This window comes from Micrasema longulum, unplaced genomic scaffold (assembly GCF_059751315.1).
Source record: "Micrasema longulum isolate JH-2025_06_02 unplaced genomic scaffold, ASM5975131v1 h1tg002204l, whole genome shotgun sequence".
Lineage (NCBI taxonomy): Eukaryota > Metazoa > Arthropoda > Insecta > Trichoptera > Brachycentridae > Micrasema > Micrasema longulum.
In genome coordinates, this window is record NW_028279367.1 from 119033 (window position 1) to 143838 (window position 24806).

Genomic DNA, 24806 nt, shown 5'->3' on the forward strand with positions numbered 1-24806 from the left:
CTCCAGTGGGCGAATATTATTTTTAATGTAAAAAATTAAAATTTCCAATAATTAAAGCATGTACTCGTATGTACAAAGTTATTAGCAATTATATTTAGTGGGAGTTTTATAATGAGTGCATTATTATTTTCTGATAACAAGGAGTCTACGTCAAGCAATTATAACAATAGGCAGATATGCGGTTTATAACAAAATGACTTAAGTATATAAACTCGCTAACAATCATTTTCGTACTCGATGATTGTGGCTTGTGAAGTGGGTATTGAGGATTGTGCATTGTGGTCAGTCGGTTTTGTTCAGCGGTACCGGTTGGTTGAACGTGGGCTGATCTGATTTCTCTGTTCGGAAAAACGATTCAAGAAAGTTTATCTATTACAATTGCAATGTTTTTCTCTCGTTAGTGCAATATGAACGCTTAAAAGAGACTTATTAACTTTTCATATCGGTTTTTTATGCGTGAGATTCTTACATTTCTGTGCAACTGAAATTGGATTTGATTTTTTTTCTTAAAAGGGTGAGTTAAAATTATTTTCCTTATGATTTAATTTTAATGTCTCACATGGTTTTATTTATTTAAGAAAAATAGGTACTACACATTATTTTGTAAAATAAAATAAACTACATAATATAGTTTAGACTCATTTTTATGGACACGGATAAAACAACATTTATTTCTAGACGCATTTGCACATTTATTTATGAAAATAATGTACAAAAACTGAATAAAAATTATAGTATTTTTATGTATAAAACCTAAGTAAAAAAAAAATATACATAAATAAAGACTTAACTTTGCGGTCAAACATTTCAATAAATATTTGTATATAACCACTTAGCGACTTTTATATGTCTACTGGTTTCAAGACGTACTGATCTCTTCGTCAGGACACGAATTAAACTGACATGCCAATCCCACTAAACACTTCCACTATAGTAGTTGCACAAAAATTTAAAACCAGCTGGCTTATCAATATATGTCAAATATTGTGAAGATCTAACAGTTTTTTTGTTTAATTTAGTGCACGTTAGCTTCTAATAGCATGTGTCCTATCACCAGTTTAGTATTTTTGTTCAACAAATATGGTTAAGGTGCGTGTGTAAATTACGGTCCACCTCGTAGTCTAATAGTCAGCGCGTTTGCCTGCCATGCAAGAGGTCTCAGGTTCAATCCCCGACATTGTTGACATGAAATATGCAAAATGGTGTTTTTACACTGAAATATTTCATAGTCCCTGGACTGGCACCTAAAGCGTAAGACTGATCATATTGCCTTAATGTAACAAAATAATGATTAAGATACGCTGCGATTGGTATACCAATGCAGTGCCGTATGCACCATTATGTGCGGAAAGGGATTGATTATGATATTTACATGTCAGTGTAATTAGTACCCTGACGAAAAGACGGATACGTCTCGAAACCGGTAGACATAGAAAAGTCGATAAGTGGTTATATACAAATATACAAATATTCAGCATTTATTGAAGAAGTAATTATTAACTTAGTTTAAATTAAAAGCTAGTTATAAGATATAGATATAATTTTTCTCTCTAATTTTGTTAACTCAAAATTCAAAGTACTTTTCAGAAAAAATGTTTCTTAAATTCACACGTCTGGTCTTACATTTGGAAATCAGTACTCTAAATCCTTGCGCCAATTGATTACTTGATTTAAAATTGAATTGATTTTTATGACTATTTTTATCGGCAACCGTATTTTGCCGTTTATTATTTGTTAACTTTTACGAAAATATTGCATCACTTTTTTAAATTTATGATTTACTTTTAAATAACGGTTTTATGTTGCAATTGTGCAGTTATTTTTATAGGTTGTTTACAATTAAGAACAGTTCTATCAATACGTTGATTTAAGAAAATTTCGAAAACTAAATTCGTGGGGTAATTACTACGAGAATCGTTTGACGGAAAGCTAAAATTCAATAGAAGGCGTTACGTGACAATGAACGCCATATTAGTTAAGACATCTGCCATCCAACACATAACGTCTATCAAAATTTAAAGCAAAAATAACAATTAGTTTAATAAACATGTATATAAGTGTACTTGTTGGAGGTATGGTGAGCGATGATAGTTGTGTCATTCAGGTGAATATAAAAATATTTGAGTGAGTGGCCGTGGATCGCCTTGCTGTCGCTTTCTGCTGTGCTGCCTGCGGGTGCAATACCCTACCGATACCACACCATACATATACAACATGCATATATTTTGGTACGGGTTTACCTACATAGATAGATGCAACAAAAAAATAATCTTAGGAAATATACATAGCACCTTGTACTCTACTGTTAGGGATTATACATATATAAATAATAAATATAAAACAAGTTTGGTTTTTTCGGCCGTCGCAAGCAAGAAACTTGTGTGTTGAAAAATGGAAAAAGTCGAATATCGTTCATTGATTAAGTTCCTTTTTAAGAAAGGGAAAACCAATGGAGAGATTAAAGCCGAACTGGATGCTCTTCATGTTGAGTTTGCACCGTTGCGTCGTCAGCAACAGTAACATTTTCTAAAGCTGATTTTGTTCGTGGTCGTACTAGTGTTTTTGATGATGACCACCCAGGGCCCTCAAATATCGTCACTTCACCAGAAATCGTCAACAAAATCCATGATGTGATTATGGTAAACCGTTGAATCAAAATCCGTGAGCTAGCAGAGGCTGCAAACATGTCAACTGAGCGTGTATCATACACAAACATTTGGATATGAAAAAGCTATCTGCGCGATGGATGCGGCGTTTGCTTACTATCGACCGAAAACGCACACGTGTGACGGATTCTTTCAGCAAAGATAAAATGTGATCTGTAGGATCTTTTCGTCGATATTTCACTGTTGATATAATTTCACCGGAGACGAAAGAACAGTCCAAGCAGTGAAGAAGACGCGGCGATGGCCCACAGAAGAAGGCAGTCAACCCGATCAACCAATAAGGTGATGACAATTGTTTTTTAAGATGCGGAAGGTATTATTCTTACTAATTACTGGCAAAGGATAAAAAAATAACTGAAGATTGCTACGCAGAATTATTAAACCGTTTCGACGCCGAATCGAATAAAAAACGCCGTGGTTTGGCTCGCAAAAAATGTTCTCTTCCGTGACAGCGCACCAGCTCACAGATCGTCTGTCGGCATCGTGTAGGAAAAATTAAACCAATTAGGCTACGAATTGATCGACCACCCACCGTACTCATCAGATATAGCCCCTTGCGACTTCTTCCTGTTCCTAAACCCAAGAAAATGTCTCGGAGGACGCCGTTTTACAACAAACGATGACCTGACGACCAAAACTTCTCGCTATTTTGAAGAGCTCAAGAAAAATTACTTTTCGGAAGGATAAAGAAGTTGGTAAGTCGTCTTGAAAATAGTATTGCCCTAAAAGGGAATTTTGTTGAAAAATAAATTATAAAAATAACAAAAATCGTGTGTTTTCTCACTTATGCTAGCTGTCCATCAAACGATTCTCATACAACTAAGTAACTACATTATGAACTTTTTTGAAATACTCACAAAAAACACATTTTTGTATCTTTCTCCACGAATTAACTTTAAAATCAACATTTTTGAGTTACCCACTAAAAATACATATTTGTATCTTCCTCCGTGAATGCCACAAATAGGCAAATAGTGATTCATTACAATCATACTATGATGATTGGAATGCATGACTTTTCTATTTGTAGCATTCACGGAGGAGGTTAAAAAAAATAGTTTTTAGTGGATAACTCATAAATACTGATTTTTAAGTAACATAGTTTTAATAATTACCCCATGAATTTATGGTTATGTGTTACGGCAATCTATGTATAATTTGAAGCTTCCAATGTTTGTATTTTTTATTACAATTAATTATTTTGTAATACACTTTCCTCTTGAGAATTTATTTTGTGGTAACCTGCTTTAAAAAATATAAGCGATGTATTTATTTTTATTGGAAAAATAATGATGAAAGTGGGTTGAATGCTGTCGAAATGCGATCCCTCAGGCGAATGTGTGGTAAAACGATGTATGATAGGTGCACAAATGTCGAGATCCGTGAAGTGTGTAAGGCTGAGACATGCATTATTGACAGAATCAAGAAAGGGGTGCTGCGTTGGTTTGGACATGTAGAGCGAATGGACAGCGAAAGAACGGCTAAAAGGATCTACGATGCAAATGTTGATGGATGCAGAAAACGAGGAAGACCGAGAAAGACATGGCGCGATCAAGTCCATCAAATACTTGAAGATGGACATTAATTCATAATAATAATTAAAATTAACTAATAATTAATAACCTAATCGAAAGCCCAGATATTGTTAGAAGCATTTAATATTGAGTCCCTGTCCGTAGAACTCGTTATTCTGTACTCGTCGACATTCCGAGCTCAGACTAATTATATAAAAATAGCACTCTTCGAAGAATACAGACTACCTATAATGACATCGACATATTACACTGTAAATACTATGGTTTTATCGGATCTGTTAAAGACATTCAAAATGTATCTCCTGCTTAAGTTTTAACTTTTACTTTTACATATATTTACTACCTGTACCTCATGATTTATTGTTAGTTGTGAATTTTTAGTAATACATATAAATGTTTATGGAAGCAGAGAGAGGGAAGGAAAGTAGAGTTGCGATTTTACCATGCCTCCTCCCTTTTATGTACTTTTTATTTAATTATTATAATTTAAAAAAATAGTGTTTATTTTTTTCCCCTCTCCTTCTATATTCATGAAAAATTCATGATAAATCTGTAATTGGTCTTTCTTTTTTTTTTTTTTTTATTAAATTGAAAACATATTATACATAATTATATACAATATTCGCAAGGAGTTTTTAAAAAAAAAACTCATTTAGGGACATACAGATAACAAATTTATTTAAAGACGTTTTTATATTTTAAACTATATTATTTACAAAAGCAGAAAAATTAAAATTATGATATACTACAAATTAAAAAGGGTATGAAAAATACTTGAAAATAACAAAATAAACAGAATACTAGGCATGGAAATAAATTCAAAATAATGTTTACATTATGCAATCTGGGAAAGAAAATTGAAAAAGTTTAAAAATTACATATATGTATTAATACATACTGAACTAGTACAAAATAAAATCATTTTTTTTAATTAACAAAATATGCGCACACCCAATACAGGTTAGTTTTTTTTTATCAAAAACGTATTGAAATTATGTATACAAGCCAAAAAAAGTATAAAAAAAACACAAATAACATTTAAATAGTATTAAAAATTACATATACAAGCAAAAACGGTAAAATATTAAAAGATATATGTTCAAGATGCGCATTCTCTGGATAAACTAACATTATTTATTTTTAAATTTTTTTCTTGCATTTTGTGTTTATTAAAAAAGCTGTACGATTTCCACAATAAATAAATATACCGCATGAGCCAATTGGAGCTGAAGTGAACTAACCGACATTTTAAAAGTGAAGCAAACTTTAGTAAATATAACCCATGAACCTTTTTTTACCAATTAAAAATATCAACAGTTTGAAAAATAACACAAAACGCTCATAGAGTAAATCTTTGAATACAAAATATTGTCAATTTTGTCAGTTGGTTTTACTATATCTGCAATGGGCTCCTACGAGTATTTACACGTGAAATCCTACTTCGTCGTCAGATAGAAAACAAAAAACGATACATTCATTGCAATCAATTTCTTTTTATGTTCCCAACGTCCAGATTGTGTGGATTAGTCAATTCGTCATACAACTTGGAATTATTTGGGATAGAACTTTTGGTTTTTCGTAGATCCTTCGCCACTAAAACCGTGTGGGATGAAAATGGATTGGCAATGGTTATCTCGAAGTCTTATCTGTTGATCGTGTTTATGAAAATATTGTATACTATTATTTTATTACCCCTGTTTGTCTTCGCTGCACAGTTTTATGTTATGTTTGTCAGTTTTTTGTACATACGTTTCTTTATATAACTATTGTATTTGGCTTAGGCCATATGTATAATAAATAAATTAGAAATTACAGTAATATAATAATGGAATTTTACTTGTTCAGCCATACCTTCTAATAAAATATGACATTTACTGCCGCACTATCTATAGATATTATGTTATCGTTAATAGATAATAAAAATAAAAAAACACACACGCATGTCCATATTCTTTCATAGTTTTAATATGTCAATACTTAAATTTAATTTTTAAAAATATTAGCAATCAATTCCAGAAAAAAATATTCAATTACTTTAGCTCAAATACTAATTGAAATAGTAAATAATCCTGGTATTTATCATCACAATAATTCCGCTTTAGGGCACTGTATTTTTAAACCAAATGCAGCGTATTTCGATAATTTGTTATTTGAAGGTAAGGTGATCGGTCCTACGCTTCAGGAGCCAGCCAGTCCAAAAACAATGAAATGTTGAAGTTTAAGCAATCTTTAAAATCAATATTTTACATTTACCCAGCCAGAAATTGAACCCAGTACCTCAAGAATGGTAGGCTAACGCACCAGCCACTACACAACGAGGCGAGGCGAACTTATCTCCACTCGACTTCATTATTCAGGATTTTTACCTAACAGTAGCCATCGAGTCGAAAACGCTCGTGTGTGGATCTGGTTCTATTTCACACAAAAAACTGTAATCTTTATCCGCCTGGACACAGAATTAAACAAGATAATATTTTCAGGGAATCTTCAACATAATATATACTTTTATTTATTCATTTATTACATATACGGCCCTAGCCAATTACAACAGTTATATGAAGAAACTTTTATGCAAGAAACTGAAGAAAAAGAACATAAAGCTATGTAGCAAAGACAAACAAGGGCAATAAAATAATAGTGAACAATATATTTATAAACTCGATGAACATATAAGACTTTGAGCTAAACCGTGCCAATCCATCTTCATCCCAAACTGTTTTAGTGGCGAAGAGATCTACGAAAAGCCGGAAGATCTATCCCAAAGAAAGGCATAAAAACAAAAGTTGCTCTTAGAAGATTTAACAAACAGCAGATTTTGACTTCTGGTGACATCGTTGGGATCATGAAAATAAATTGATTGCAACAGTGATGGGACATCACTTATTTTGAAAATGCATACAAGGTCCATCTCAGTTCTACGTTTTTTTTATCGCCTTTCACAAACAGTTGATGGAAAAAAGGGGCGGAGGCATTATTTCGTTATATGTTAAGAAGATTCGGAATAGCACCCCTGGGGGACCCTAAATACCCCCCTTAAGCTCGGATGGGTAAGTGCCGAGCGTCATAGTCTGACGTCTGATGGGATGCCAGGCGGTTAATTAAGTTCATTATTACTAGAATTTACAAATAAACAAACCAGTCGTCTGATATCCGAAATAGAATGGCCTATTTCAAACGTTTCGTGTAAATCTACATGGCACGATTAAATTAAATTAGATTGGCTTTAATTTATTTTATTATTTTGAAATTATTTGAAAATTTTGCCCACTGTTACATTCAACGAAATTCGGCTCTTCGGGCCATCTTTTAAAATATGTAATAGAAGTCTCAAACCAATTGGATTTTTACAATTATTTGACTATTCGTTATTACAGTTTTAGAGTACGGGCGTTCAATTACTGGGCTAGCAATTGGCCAAATTTTGACAGATGAAAACGACCCTGGATTAGCGTTGATACCACAATAATAAGACTCGGATTCATGTGCGCGAGTAAAAGTGACAGACGCAATCAATCTATTTGGGAGTAATAAATTTAGATTTTTTCAGCGGCCACTCTCACTAAAAACCCTGCAAAGGGAGATTGCATACTGGTTATTTCGCTTACCATGCATTAAATAAATCAATTTGATATATTATATTTTAAAATATTACAACAAAGATAGATAACCTCTTAAGGAATGAAATATAGAAGTCTAGGCATTTACAGGGCTTACGAGCATTCAATGACTGGTTTAAGTGGCCACTTGCCATGTTTGAACTTTCATAGTCCTCTAATTCTTTCGTCTGTTGATATGAGTGAAGTTAAAGAGCTGAAATCTTTACTGTTGTGAAGAGGTTCATCTGATTGTAATTGCACGTCGGACTGATTATGCCTAGCTGAAATCAACAAAATCGATCGACAGAGTGAGATGATCTATTTCAATATCTTTTGCGATTTTCAAAAATAGTTTTTATCTTTGCATACCGTACGTCCGAAGACGGCAGATAAAACTGGACGCTTTTAAGGGTTTTTGGATGGTCCTAGTTCCTATAATAAACAATTTATCAAACAAACAAAAACGATAAAGACGCACCAATAGTAAATATCTATATTGTGTAAAAAAAACACTGATCTAGTGTAGGGTTGCCATATTTCGCTAGGGTCTCGTCGGGACGTTCTGGATTGGGGATATACAGAGGCAAAAAGAGGAATTTTGTAACGGTTTTTCAGAAATATAATATAAATGTTTTTCTTACATTTGATGTGGTGCTTCTTGCGGAAGAAGTACCGCTGGCCGTGTATTTTCTATGACTTAATATTAACGCATTACAGCAATATTGATTTTACAGTCCCTGGCAGCAGACGATATTTTTTATCGTTACTTTTTACTGGACGAACATCAATGATATAACTTTTTCCACTATGGTTTTATGAGCAGGAATGCAAATTAAATACTAGCCCAATTTCAAAAATTAAAAAAAAAACATTTTTCTTTCACAAAACCTATCGACTTCCTCTTTATCGAGGCAAGTTCAATTTCTATGAAGTTCTTTAGATGCATCAATTGCTGAAACCATTTGCCACCTTAATTTCACATTCGTTGTCAGTAAGGCCGTGGAAGATTTTTGTTGATTAACAGCGTTGCACTGTATAAGTCCATATCGGGACATAATAGGTTTCATCGGGACGTCGGGACAGAGAACTCAAAAACGGTGACAGTACCGATGTATCGGGACAAATGGCAACCCTAATCTAGTGCCATAATCCAGGGAGAAAATATGGGAATAGGTTTGTACGAAGAAAAGTCAGACCGCGTTTCCTCTTAAGAAGATTGAACCCTGTACTTAACTGACCACTTACATCGAAAAATAAATAAAAATAGAATCATATGGCGTTTAAATCTAATTTCAACTATTTTGTGACTTATTTCACTATACCCTCCCACTTGGGAGTTTTTTGTGATAAAAATATTTATAAGACAAAAAGTACCTAATCTTTTTTTTTCGTATCTAGATTAATCTTTTCTTTAATGTCAACACTTAACAAACGTATCTTTTTTATCTTAGCTTCGATATATCTCCATATTTATTAATTTGGTAGATCAGAAAATCAATTGATCGGTACTATATACCGTAATAATTTTGTTTGATAACATTTTTTTACGTTTGAGATAAAAGTTCATACATATTAATGTACGTAATATTATAGTATCTACGTAATTAGAAAGATAATTATTATACCATCTTTGATGAAAAGGACTTTGTTTGCGTATTATTTGTGATATATTTATTCAATTATAAATAAGTTAGATTCATTAAATTATAAATAAGTTAGATCATCTTAAAATTCGTGGCTACAAGGACCATTTGTTTGCATTTATTTTTGTAATGCTTAATGTTTTTTTTTTCTTCATTTAATTGGCTCTTTTGTAAAGTTGCTACATGAATGTGAGTTTTTTTTTTCTTTCCACTGTCGATATAAATAAAAATAATTTTATTAAATTACAATTATGTAATTTTAATTCTTAATCCCGACTGTTTTTGTATAACACACATAAATAAAGATAACACATTCGAAGATGTGGCGAAAGCGATGAAACCGGTGACTGGTTATTCCAAATTTGTGGATTTAAGTGTCACTTTTCTTTTTTCTTTTTAACCTTTTCTTTTCTTTCTTTTTTATTTTATTTACATATTTTAGACCTTAATTTTAATGGGTATTTTTAATTTGTTTTTTTATTGTTATTTTTTCTTTTCTGTAGATGTGAATTGAAATTTTTGATTTACTTTGTTTTATTTTTTATCTTGCTTTGGTTACATTTATGAGCACCCACTATTTATGCATGTATCTATATTTTTATGTTTAAACTTTATTCAAGCTATTCTTTATTCAGGCTATTCTTTAAATTTAATTGTATTATTTTTCTCTTTTTTCCTACTTTTCAAAAAAATATTTCAAATCGTTTTATCTAGTTTTGTTGAGTTTTTTCTGCTCTTTCTTCTAAATAATAGGTTTTATTTTTTAAAGCATCAAAATCAAAATAATATATGGTAATTATTTTATAAGACAATCTACTATCTCTCTCTCTACGTTTGGGTAGGTAGGAAAAAATTGCCTTAAGGCAATATGCCCATCCTTATATGTATATATATATTGTATGTGTATATAAAGTGTTAAATAAATCAATAAAATAAAAATATGTGTACAATATTATGTCTGTACTTTTTTATTTGATTCTTAATTAAAACTAATGTCTGAGCACCCGATGACAAACTATAATTTAATAGTTTATCGGGGCAAAATATGATTAATACTTTGTTTTCTTTTTATAATGTATTATTTTTGTAAAAATGTGTACTTTGTTGAATAAAGACTCTATACTCTTACTTTAATTATCTAATAAAATGCCTTTTTTGTTTTACATGTAAGTATTGTTAGTTTGATAGATTTGAAGTTAAGAAGAAACATTAAAAAAAAAAAAACATCAATTTACTGAATAGAGATGTTCGTATTTTTCACGGAAATGCAAATTCCAATTCCAAAACGTCACACAATCAAAACACGAATATTATGCATACATTATAATGACATTTTGACGTGTATGGCGTCATAAAACATATCATTCGTTCGTATTTCATGTCCATTTGCTACTCGTGTTAAACTTATATGCATTGTAAATTATGTGCAATAAGAATTACCATAAAAATATATAACGTCGTATAAATATTATCACATGATTTATTGACTTTAATTAAAATTAAGTAATCATTTGACTCACGAGTCCGGGATTCAAATCCCACTCTACCACAATTCGATTTCCATTTTTCCAGCACAAGTTATTTACGACTTTTAGTAAATGGGCTGAAAATTTAAATATTTTAGTTAATTATAAGAACTCAAGTATTTCTCTTTTGCATTTATTTAAAAAATAAAAAAAAATGACTTTATTTATTTATTAAATAAAATAACTTTATTATTGAAAACGGGACAATGGAACGTCGATTTTGATTATGCATAATCAGTCTGACATGCACGGGAGGCATTTGCGAGAGAGTGGCAGAAAATATCTATTCATCAAAACTTTCACCGCATATCCTCTTAATGTAGTGATAGGCGTTCACCTACAATCCTTGAGAACCCGAATTCGATCTTTCGATTTTTTCTCTCTGTTGAAATAAATTTACATAAAATTTTATTTACTATTTATTTTATTGGGTGGGTCTTTTTTCTATATGAGAAGAATATATATATATAAACATATATATTTTTGAACACTTTTTATATACATATACAATAAATAAACATATAAGGGCGGGCACATTGCCTTAAGGCCATTTCTTCCTACCTACCCAAACCGTTCAGTTTGAGAAAATTACAAGTACATTGACATATTGAATCTTATGATTTTATGCAAAATAAAAACAAAGAGTAACTAAAAATATATAAATGGATATACATATAAAATTAACACTTTACAATCCAGAGAGGATGGGAAGGAATGAATAAGGATACAGGAAGAACTTAAATATTTTTTTTTTTTTTTTTTTTTTTTTTTTATTTATTATAAAACATATAAGACATGAATATCATGATATTATATTCCCAGGAGTTGTACGAGAAAACTCATTTGGGACGGTACATAAAAAAAATAGTACATTTCTTGTAACAATACATAGTATACATTTAAACAATAAAAATTTTAACAAATTTTAACAATCTATGAACTTAATATTAAAAAAGGAAAGAAAACATTTAAACAATCTGTAAACTTAATATTAAAGAAGAAAATAAAAACATTCAAACAATCTGTGAACTTAATATTAAAAAAGAAAAGAAAAACATTTAAACATTCTGTGAAATTAATATTAAAAAAGAAAATAAAAACATTTAAACATTCTGTGAACTTAATATTAAAAAAAAGAAAAGAAAAACATTTAAACCTAAAACACAATATATAGACTATTCACAGAAACTGAGCTAAAAACTATCACTTTCAAAAAGATTCAAGAAATAGGTCTTCATTTCTGGTCTTTGAGATTTACCACTCGACATTTCCTTTTTAAGGTCATCAGGCAGTTTATTAAATTGTATACGACCAATGTAATCCAGAGACCTTTTGCCGAACTTCGTGGAACAAAATTTAGAAATGTGAAGATTTTTTGCATGTCGTGTATTATAGTTGTGAATTTCATGATTAAATGTAAGTTTTAAATTTGTGTGAGCAGAAAAGTTTATGATGTTTGAAATAGTGTTAGTGATGTCATACAGTGCCATTACCTTGAAAGGAAGTATTTTTGTGTTACGATAAATATCCTTGACATGGGAATCCCATTTCAAACCAAGAATGCTTCTCAGAGCTCGGTTTTGAAGAACTTGAATCTCAGAAATCTGGTTTTTGTTAGCGAAACCCCAAATACAGCATAAATAGGATAGGTGAGAATGTATCATAGCGTAATAGACGGCAAACAAAACAGAGTGAGGAAGCAGACCACGAAGTCTATGCAAAACGCCAGTTACGGGTACTATTTTTGATTTAACATGTTCATATTGGTATTTCCATGAAAGTTGAGAGTCAATATATAGTCCTAAGTATTTAGTAACATTGGTCTTTTCAATATAGCCAGTTCCTAGAGAAATATTAATTTTCAAATCCTGTTTGTTCCCAAAAATCATATATGATGTTTTTTTCATATTCAAACTTATATTCAAACAAAATATTCAAACTTAATTTGTTTAATCGCATCCAGTCGGCAGAAAGTGACATTTCAATATTGGCTTAAATGTAAATAAAGAAGGGGTGTCTCTAACATTAGTGGGTAAATTATTCCACATTCAAGCAGTTACTACTGTAAAAGAGAAGGCAAGAAAATTAAAGCGATGAAAAGGTATAAAAAGGGTTCTATCGTTACTAAAACGAACATACAGTCCGTGTTGTGATTTTTGATATGAGGTTGGAAGAGCTCTCACAGATAAACAGGCGAAGTGGGATTATTTGAAAATTATGAAGAAGTTATAGAATGTGAATTTTTCTTCTATGCCTGGTACTGAGCTAGTGTAGTTGCGTGCGATATTCGGTTATGTGGTCGAATTTGCGAAGATCAAAGATATAACGTATACAAACATTCTGCAGTCGTTACAACGTATCAAGTAATTCAAAGTTGGCATCTGGATAACGTACATCTGCAGTCAAGGAGTGGAAGAAGTAAGCTCTGGACTAATGTTTGCTTAACGTTAATTGGCAAGAGATTCTGTAATTTTTTAAGTGAGTGCAAACTGCTATAAAGTTTACGACTAACGTCGTTAACCTGATCGAATACCAAGCCCACCGTGAAAATGTTCCTATCAATCACGTTTCCATAATACAATAAACAATCAGGCTTATCCAAGAATGCCTAATAATGCTTTATCATCATTATATTATATAAGACAGTTTATTGGGGTATTAGATCAACTAACATTATCTTCGAGTACTCGGGAACTGCGAATATTATGAACGATAAAAGACTTACAAAAAGTATAAAAATATAACTTAGACTTTTATTATTATAAGCTACAAACATAATTTTACTTTGATAAACGTCGTTAACAAAATGAAATAGTTCGATTTTTTTTAAATTTAATTATTTGATAACGCCTATCCTTTTTATCTATGTATTAGGTGTTAGCAAAAGCTGTACCGGTTTGTATCCAAATTTAAAAATGAGAACGAAAGAAAAACTTTGCTTTACAGGATATTTTTTTTAATTTTATTTTAAAAAAATTTATAAAGTCTTTAAATAGTACAAACATAATCTATGAATGTCCCTAATATTAACTTATATCTAACTATTTTTAAAACACATACTAATTATAAACATTTCTAAACAATATACGTACACTTAAAAAAAACTTATTTAAAGCCTACTCGAATGAGATTACTTTTTAAGAGCTAACTTATCTGCTACACACATGTTTTTTTTAACTTACATTTAAACGAATTTTTTTTTCATTCTCTTATTTCTAATGGTATTTCCTTAAAATATAACTACTGCTCGATGCATCAACAAGTTCTGTGAATTTGTCTTCTTACGAAATGGCAGCCTTACTTCATTTTTATATTTTGTTTCATATCCGTGTTTACATTGATTAGAAAAAACCTTTTTAGTCAAAACTTTTGAGGTATAACCATTAATCATTTAAAAAAAAAAAATATTTCATTAAAATATATCAATTGACGTATTGTCATAATTTTTGTTTGTTTCAATATTAACTTTATCCTAGTGTATCTATTCTTTATCAAAATTTCTTTCATAGCCCTGCTCTATTCTGCAAAACAGTAAGTGTATTTTTTTCCTCTTCAGTAGCCAAAAACAGCAACAGATATTGTGTTTACTTTTATGTTACATAATGAATCATTTCATTTGATTACAGCCCTTAAAATATATTGTTAAGTAAAATGGCTTGAATCGGGTTGTGGTGCCGTGACTAGTATCTCGAACTCACGGCTCAAAGGTTTGTGGTTCAAATCTCACTCCACCCCACTTTGATTCCTATTTTCTAAAATTGAGTTATTTACAACTCGTTGAATTTTTTTGTTGTATTTTGTTATTCTCTTCACTTGGAAGAAAACGAGCACAACTTATGTTAACACTCAATATTGTGTAGTTTTGAAGGCATCAGTGCCCTCCACGGTTTATTGATCATATGAACTTTTTTTTTTATTTTTTATCAATATTCCTACAGAGATGAGGTAGAATTTTTTCAAATTCAGGATTATCGATATTCGAGCGTTTACAGGGCTTATGACCTGTCATTGGCTGGGTTGAGTGGCCACTTTACGTTTTTTACAACATTCCCCATTCCGCTTATTAGCGAATATCGACACTGGTACCATTTTGATTCTTGTATATATCTTATTAAATGAGAAACCCCCTCGGGAGAAATCCAGATTTGTGTATGTACAAAAATACACATACCAAAAAATAATGATATGAACTTTTGTTAATAATTTTATCAAAATTTGTCCATTATCACAAGACTTAAAATTTAGTTTTTAAAATGATGAGTAAAAAGTTTATGCGATCTCTCAGGCAAATGTGTTGTAAACCTGTTCATGGCAGTTTGAGTAGGTAGGAATAAATTGCCTACGAAAGCAACTAGCATAATAAGCTGATTAAAATACTACCTGATTTTTTTTTACTGTTGAAAACCAAGTACCTGTGTATCTAATAATGATTTAAATAATGTTTTACGTGCTGACAAGTAAGTTTAGTAATATAACATTTATTATACAATATGTTAACAATACAGCAGACTAACAGCTGCATACATTATAATTTATAATACACTAGCGGACCCGACAGACGTTGTCCTGCCCGAACGTATGCTTTCCTGCCTTGGAAAAAGACTTTTCATTGACAAGTAGGTACATGGGTACTTGTTTGTGGTTGAATTCCAAAATATATAATAATTCATTTTCAAATATAGAATTATTTTTGCAAATGTCAAACTCGGCTCTTCTCACTAACAGGGGAGCACTCTATTCATTAATGCGATTTTCAAAAATGTATTTATTGTCAGTTAATATTATTTTAGTGTTAGCAAAAATCCAGTAAAAAGAAATAAATTGGAAAAAATTATATAAGGAATGTAAAGAAAGAATTTGATTGGGATCCATAAAAAGCGAATGTTGTTTCTAAACATTCAAAAATAAACTTTTTTTAAACGCAAATAAAAAACATCCTTCCATTTGTTTTGTGTATGCATTCTCGTTGAATGCAACCCTGGTAGGTCGGTGTGAAAAATATTTATGCTCCTATTTATTTAATGGATTCGATTGAAGATTTTAATATCTAAGAACACGCGCAGAGCAAACATCTACATTTCGTTGAAAACCGCTCGTAAATCAGTTTAGCCGTTTAGGAGGAGTTCAGTGACATCACACGTACAGAAAAATTATATATATAAAGATATTAATGTTTTCACGGAAATGTTGGTAATATATGAGCACAATAAAATCAAAGGGAACCTTACTCCAAAATCATTTGCTTTGAAAATTTGTGAAAAACTGATTTACAGATCTTTTGCACTTTGCGATCATAATAATAATAAAAGTACACCACCGTAGTCTTTTCAAAAGTCAGATGCCCCACCGGCATCTTTTTTAATTAAACAGCAGGTAAATTTTCAAATCATATTGTAATTTGTTTGTAAACATATTAACCCCTAATGGAATGAAATAAAACCTATTCTAATACATATATTATAACTGAAATGATTACAAAACACAAATTGAAAATGTAATAAAGTAGAATAAAATAAAAATGAAAACAATAATAAAACACGAGTGACAATTAAAATTGAGTACAAACACACATATCTTGACGCCTAATTCATGATTAAATTCAGTTACGCTTGCTACAAAGAAATTTGGTGTCCGAATCTAACTTAGTTCATTTCAGTCTTAGGTCCTCTCTATACCTCTATTAGTTATATCCAATCGATTTCGTTTTTTAATGAGTAAATCGCTTATGGCGCTAAAACCACATTCCACCAAATAACATGTGGGAAATGGTAATAATAATTTTCTGGCATGCAAAGTAATATTAGGATATTTTGTGTTAGTTTCTTCACAAATCCACGCCATTATTCCTACATCCTGCACAGTTTCCGTGTTTTTAGATAATTATTGCAATTGTAACGGGTTTCATTCTATTTTAAATACAATTTGGCGTATATTTCAATTTTGTACATCTCAGGCATTTTTTTGTATGACCGATGAGTATTCCCCTTTACATGTGGAATGCCGACGTGTCTCATCTCTGAAGCGTGGTGCCCCACCTCTGAAGCGTTATGCCACCGGTGGGGCGTACGCCCCACCTTGGGAAACACTGCCCTAGACAGTTATTATCATCATCATACGTCTGCACCCGTCGACCTTTATAGGAGCCTCTCCGCATTTGTCTAATGTAGAAAAAACCACAGAAAACTCATTCAAGAAAAACTGGACGATTGATATTCATAAGCAGGCATTTTGTTTCACTTGAAGTATGTAGGATACTCAGTTTAAAAAATAAACTTGAAAAATATTAAAGATCTATTTTACATTATAATATTACAAGAAAAGTGTTAAAACTCTGTATTTCTGTGACTAAATTTTTAGATAAGCGTGATGGTTAAGCAGATATTATTTTTAGATACTACTTACATACAACATACCGACGTGGAATAATTTCTTATGCATATCATAATTAATCTTTAGGTATTCGATTATTTTTATTGATACATCGAGCAAAGTTTACGAAATTAGCATTATTAAAAAAAAAAAACTTGAATAGTTGAAATTTGAGGTACAAGTCATTATTAGCTGATTGCACTGGGGAACAATTTAATGTTTTTTTACTGATTTAATTCTTGTGCGTAGTTTACAAGAGGACAGGACAATCTTGTTTTGTCACAGCTTCAAACCTATTGTCCTAGTGTGAACATAAATTCGATGGACAGGACATTGTCACAGCGTCTCACGACTCACGATTGAACTACGCGCGGTCGAATTGTTGTATTGTCCCACGGACCTGTCGTGCGCGGTCGAGGCTGTTTCTGGATCTGGGACAAGAAGGTATTGTCCTGTTTATTGTATTGTCCTCGTGTAAAACACACGCAGCTTTAAACATACAATTTTGAGTGTTACCTTAGGATTAATTTTAAATGTGTAAACATGAAGTGGTACAAGTGGCTGTTTTTCTTCTCATATTTTCTTTTACCATAAGGTTAAAGGCAATTTTCATTCAAGTTACATGTTCCAATGCAATGCCCTATGACATTGCATTGGAACACTAATCGCTGTGTATCCTAATCATTTTTTGTTACATGAAGGTAAGATGATCACTTTAGTTTGTACGCTTAAGGTGGCAGTCCAAGGACAATGAAATATTCTAGTCTAAAAACACATTTTATATAAATAAATATTTCATATCAATCATGTCGGGAATTGAGCCCAAGACCTCTTGTATGGTAAAAAAAACTCACTGATCATTAGTATTTTAAAATTAAATAAATAAATAAAAATCTGTGTACTGTGCAGTTATTGGAAATATTGGAAATTCCACAGAACAGAGAATTGGAAAAACCGACTTAGGATAAATACTGAAGTTAAAATGCAATCAATCTACTCAAGGTACTAACCATATTCAGATTTATTTTTCAGCCGGCCATCTTAGAACAAGTTTGGCAATAATTTTCCTTGTTAGTTTTGCCATTTGGTCCTGCAAATCTATTTATGCTTTCTGTTATTTACCAAATCATTATCCTCGTATTTTTGAACGTGTATATTGTTTTGTAAACCAGTTTTATTTCAACATTTTTACTATTTTGTTTGCACTAGAACAGTGTTTTCGACTACTCTTAGATAAAAATCCCGAAAAAAGAAATAAGTCTGCCTCTTAGCGTAGTGGTTAGCGCATTCGCTTACCATACTTGAGGTCCTAGATCGATTCCTGGCAGGGTGAACGTGGAAAATCGGTTTTAAAGGTGATTCGTCACTACAATATTTCATTGTCCCTAGACTGGCGCCAGAAGCGTAAGACTGATCACCACACCTTTCATGTAACAAAAATACACAAGGTAAGCGAATGGAATGTCAATGCGGTGTTCTATGTACCACTGGATACGGATAGAGAAATGATGTCGCAGCCGGATTGTAATTTTAGCCGGATTACATATTGGCTAATCAAATTATAAAACAGTGGCGGCGCCGTGTTGTAAAAGGGCTAATATCCGCTCGGTGCAGCGTTAATTTTTGGCATTATTCATTTTTAGAAGGAAACGAACCATGTACATTAGTGTGAGCCAATATTATTTTTTTCGAATTTTGAAATGAAAGGGGTCTAAAAAGTTGCCCTTTGAATTACTCGGAATGCAAAAATATTTAAAAAAATATTTGATACTACTTTTGGCTCTCAACCAGAGCTTGAAATTTTCGAAAAAGTAAAGTTTTTGCCCTCAACCGGCTGTCATTTCGTATTTAAGCAAGAAAATCAGTCCAATTAAATTATATAATGTGCATTAAACCTTATTAAATAAGCATCTAAGGGTGTGAGTTGCACTTTGTTTTGTAATAAATGGGTAGCATTGTTTTAATGAGCCATTGTTTTCGTCTATATTAGCCAGGCGCTCAACGGAATCAGTTCCGCGGAATGTAATCTTTTTGCATTTCGGTAGTTTTAAAACGTGTTCGAATTTGTAATGTGATTAAGTTATATCTTTACTAGCAAAAAAATAATTTTATCAATATACCTATAGATAATTAACAAAATGTTCAGACAGTTACAAACTTCCAACCTCGGTTGAGGGCCAAAAGTAGTATAGAATATTTTTTTAATCATTTTTACGTTCAATGTGATCCAAAATGCAACTTTTTAGGCCCCTTTCACTTTGATGTCTAAAAAAATAAAAAACTTCATACATCATCGGCCCACTCTAATGTACATGTATATACTTTATTACTTATATGTATATACATGCAGGTACAAATTATGAAAAAAAATATAGCTTACCTGTTAAAAAGGTCACTGTTCGCCACTGCTGTCCCGTGTGTATTAGGCTGGGCCATCCAATGTATGGAGATATTTTTTTCTAATTGTAATAATGAAAAAAGAATGCTAAATGAGATCTTTTAAAAAGTTTTATAAATATTAGATAACATCTTCTGTCACCGGATTGACTTTTTTTTTAATACCATTATCTATCTCTTTACACAGGCATGTAACTTGATTAAAATTTCCCATTTATAAATTAAAATAGTAGTTAAAGATACGTTTTGAAGTATTCTAATGGGAAAAAAATATTACTCAGTTACATAGGTAAACTGATACTTTCCAATTAATAACCAAAAAAAATGTTTTTCTACGATCTGTGGAATAACACAGAAGTTGCTATTTGAGCTAAAAAAAATATTTTTTTTGCTTTTTGGAAACCAATGTTATTGAGGCTTCATTGATATTCTTCACAGATATTATTGACTGCTTGGATATTTATAACATGATAGGGTTACAGTGCAAACGCAAAAGAGGCACTCCACTTTCACTTCCATGTGTTATAAACGACATAATATTTTTGTTAGGCAATTATTATTAAATTATTAAGGGTTAGGCTATATTCATTTATCAGTTTATAAAATTTTGGTAAACGGTGACTTCGAAGTTTGTTTATAAATTATAAACCTGAAAAAATACATTTTCTTTCCGCATTGTGCGAGCTTTTGGAATCCGGCATTCTGCGAATTCCACCAGATGCTTTTGAAAATCCGACAATTTCCCTCTGAGTATGTTTTCGATTTAAGGTCATTTGGTTTTGATGAGTTCATTTGGTTTTTATTGATAAGATACTAGTTGAAAAAAAACAGCAGAACATGTCGGGAGTAAACATTTTTTAGACCTGTTTAAAACGCAAAATCTAAAGTGGAATTCGAAAAAAAAATTAATTATTTAAAAATTAATTTTCTAAGACAAAACATTAAACAATAATGCCTGGTAGTTGTGGAGGAACTCCTTGCTATCGATATGAAGATAAAGGCTCGCCCATAAAAAAGCTTCCATTGTCGGCTTATACTGACAATAAAATTAACTGCCACAGATGTCTGGAACCATCTTAATAATAAACCAAGTTGAAGCATATAAAAACAACATAAGTTGCCTAGGTCCTTGTTGCCAAAGTCCTTGTTGCCAAAATTTTCAGTTGAGTTTGATGATTAGATTATGTGACGAGATAAGAACGTCAGATTTGATATTGTGCAGAACTGCTGAAGCAATAGCTGCTGCTGCTCTTTCGAATATTCCAAACCAATCGAAAATTTTCATGTATTTCGAAAAATCTTTATTAGTGTCAGGCCTTTGTTACAAATTAGTGTTGCAGTTTTGGAGATGATCGTGATATTGGATGTTATTGAATCAGACATAAAAGACGTTAAAAAAATCGAAAAAATCGAAAAATTCGATATTCTTTTGTTATAAATTCGATTCCCACCAAGAAAAAAATACAAAAATGGATTTTTCCGCAATCCTCTTCTCTTCTCAAAAGTCTTGGTGTTGTGGAGTATCATTTATTACTTCCTCCCATATCATTTCTATCTGACATGCTGATAAGCTAAAATAGAGATTCAGCGGGTTATTACATTCAAATTTTAAATAATAAATTAAAAACGCAGTATTTTTTTTACCATAGCAGGGCTGTTTTTTTGGAAATTTTTGATTGGGCAGTTATGGTTATACCTGTGTTTCTATCGTCTTTTTCAATGTTCGCTGATCAATTAAGATGTTCTCCTCTCACACGGGCAGTTGCGATCTCAGGAGTAGGAACACTTTACTACTGCGACGGAATTATTTTATATTTTTCTTCGTTATCTTAAAGATTTTTGCACACAAGAATTGACATATTATAAACATACATCACAGTTGGAAAATATGTTAATTATTACGTCATTTATTTCGTTGGATGCAATGTCACTTGTTTTCGAAAATTTTGAATATTTATCTTGCTCATTAAGGCAGGTCTCGTCTACTCTTAAAACTTAATTACTTCTGCATAAGTTGGCAACACATTGTTTTTTATATCATTCATAGCATCAAGCACAAACTTAATGATAATTTCCGATTTCGATACACATCGATGAGATGCCCAAACGTGAGCACTCAGTTAAATGGCTGGCGCGTGATTTGTGGTGACCGAGTAGAGTTTGGAGTTCCCATCCTCTTACCACAACTAATATGTCAAAACAAAGGCTTATTCAGGTCATGTTTAAAGTTAAGACTATTTCAAGCCTATTAAACTTTGAAAATAAAGATATTATCTTTAGTTACAGAATCATTAATACCAACTAAAAAATTGATAAAAAAATATTTTTCTGAAATTTCAAAACCAATCCGGAGACAGAAGACGAGTTTCAATTTTTTTTTTTTTTAAATACACTTAGTTTCTACTCCATTTTACACCCTTTTTTTGATATTAGAATAGCGAAACCCAAAAAAGAATTCTGCCCTGCCTAGTGTTTATGGAAACATTTACATGTTTTTTTAGAATTTAAATATGCACAATATTTTTTTCCGAGGATAGTGGGAACAATAGTGAAGTTAACAGACTGTACCTTCGCCGTCTGGGAATTCGGCAATTCGAATAATTACATATAAATAATGTATAAGGGTTCGTTGACCCTTTTGCGTGCAGAGCGACTGGTCAGTGGTTCGACTACAGGAACGAGGGAAAGTACTTATCTGCACTTCCCAAGATTCGCATGAAAATTTTCATCACTAGACCGGTTAATTGAAGAAAAAAAAACAGAACCGAACTTTTAACTATAATATATTTGAAACAACTAATTTTTCGTCATGAACGTCCACTGCTGACTGTTCCTCGGCAGATGGCAGCTAACAGATATGCCCAGAGGCTTTTTATACCATATTCTCCTTCTAGGGAGCGGATATGAATAATAATTTAACGTAGTTATGCAGAAAGCAGCCAGTCCACAATTTTGAAAAACTCGGATATTGGTGTTATCGGGTGCATTAATGTCAATTCTATGTTCTGCTAAAAACAGCCAAACCACTTTCATACAAAAAAAAATAATAATCACCTTCTGAAAATAGTGTCGATCACAAAAACGGCGTTTCTCAATTTGCAGAAAACACCCACAACACTAGAAAAATCTTACGGTACCTTAAAAATCATTGAAACCGGTTAATTAAATTCTTGTATATTATTTAAAAACTAATGTATTTATTGTTTATCATTTGTCAAATTGAAAAACATTCCAACTGTTGTGTAGAAATCTAAATCATTTTAAATAATTATGAACTCTTTTCATAAAAGTGCTATTATCTCAGTTTCACTTTTCTATGGCTGGCTGCTTTCTGCATAACTACGTTCAATTATCATATTTGTATACCGTACGTCCGAAGACGGCAGATAAAATCAAGCGTTTTTAAGGATTTTTGGATGGTTGTAGTTCCCATAGTAAAAAAATTACAAAAAAAAACTATAGAGACACGCCAATAGTAATGCCAATGCACGCCGATCTATAGTGTGTAAAAAAATCAGTCAGTCATAGTGTCATAATCCAGGAAGAAAATATGAGAATACGTTTTTATAGAGAAATGTCAAACCGCGTTGACGTAAACATATTATTATATTGTGCTTTGTTATTTCTTTTTTTCAAATTGGTGAAGGCAACGCAATCTTTGCCAAAACTGAATTGCATTTAGTGAGGAAAAAACAAGTTTGTTTATCATACGTCAATGAATTTGACATTATTTTTAACATAACAAATAATTTATAAAATATAAAAGTATCCTTAATTCGACACTGCTTTCCTTTCGTAAATTATGCACTACGTCTGTCTGCTAAATAAGAGAGGTATTTATTGGGGTCATCAATCCCAAAATATCAGCAACGAGGTGCTCTGTACAATTATTCATTTTACGTGGATACAAAATTATAATCAACCCACTGACGTACCTAGTAGGCAAGTTATTCTTTTAATGGTTCCATCTTGGATATTGGAAATATTACCCTGTCCTCAACAATATGAAAAATAGAAATAGCAAATCACGATATGCGTGCAAATATTTGTCTGCAAAAAAAATGCCAAGAAGGTAAATAAAATAGCATATCGTTGTTTTTGTCCAACATACCAAAACACAAATCTGTAGAAATAGATTTTTAAAGTTATTTTTACAAAATAGGCATAAATGATGACCACAACTTAAGACGAAATTTGTGAAATAACCCCTAAAACAATTTTTAAAATAAACATTATCCCTTTGAATTTTATAAATTAAGGATTTCTTAGAACTCCTGTACGCTTAACTCTTAACTCAATTTCGTTCAAAATGATATGTTGGACAAAAACGATCTATAGTGACGATTTATAAGTATTACGCACTTGTAACGTGTCTAATACGTCATTGATTCAATCCTTAGAATAATAATAAGCCATTGGCTATTAGCTAATAGTCACCCATATGAGCAAAACCATTCAATGATTATCAACTTAGAAGTTAACCACAGTTTACACCAATAAAACAGTATATTTTAAAAAAAATCTTAATCCGTTGTGTATCTTTGTATATTAAAAATAATACTGTGCGGAATTGACAAAATAAGGGGCTCCATAAAATAAGGTCTGCCGTAAATATTTTTGTTGAGAAAAAAGAATGTTTTAATGTGAAAACCGAACTCATTTACCCACTAAAAAGGAATAAATCAATTACTCCAACATACACTCATCATTTTTTCTTTTGTGCGCCTGTAGACATCAATATTCTAGCATTATTACCACGTAGATACTTACTTACAAAATAAAGCATTAATTTTTATAAAGGTAACACTGAATATGTTCATGTTGACAATTTTCGTTGGGTTGACAAATGACAGGTGACAGCCAACGGCAAACAATCGATTTTGTTGTTATTATTTGTTATCGAATCTTATCAAAATACTACGTAGACAACCGTGTTGTTCGTAAATATTTATAAAAATACAGTTTACATACATCCTTAAACATGGAAAACAGTGAAGAACAACAACGTCTTATAGCTTATATACCAGCAAGCTATGGAAACACATCACAATGGGTATAATTTATCAGTTTAAAA

At 31.5% G+C, this 24806-nt stretch overlaps 1 protein-coding gene and 1 long non-coding RNA gene across 3 annotated transcripts in view; one reads left to right on the forward strand and one right to left on the reverse strand.

The window, feature by feature from the left end:
* The first annotated feature begins 276 nt into the window (after positions 1-276).
* Positions 277-24806, forward strand: part of nebu (solute carrier family 2 member nebulosa) — a 28904-nt gene continuing 4374 nt past the window's right edge. The window contains exon 1 of one of the 2 annotated variants that reach the window (XM_088239628.1): positions 277-514. Coding sequence is in view for 1 of the 2 variants with exons in the window: in XM_088239627.1 (XP_088095753.1) it covers positions 24714-24785 (72 nt within the window). In the remaining variant the exon portion in view is untranslated. Of the gene's footprint in view, positions 515-24570; positions 24786-24806 lie in introns of those variants that run through there. The other variant, XM_088239627.1, reaches the window with a different exon arrangement.
* On the reverse strand, positions 20867-22770 carry LOC148272740 (uncharacterized). The gene is made up of 2 exons (XR_015824786.1): positions 21429-22770; positions 20867-21303 (listed from the first exon to the last, which is right to left on the reverse strand). It is a non-coding gene; the product is annotated as an uncharacterized LOC148272740 (long non-coding RNA).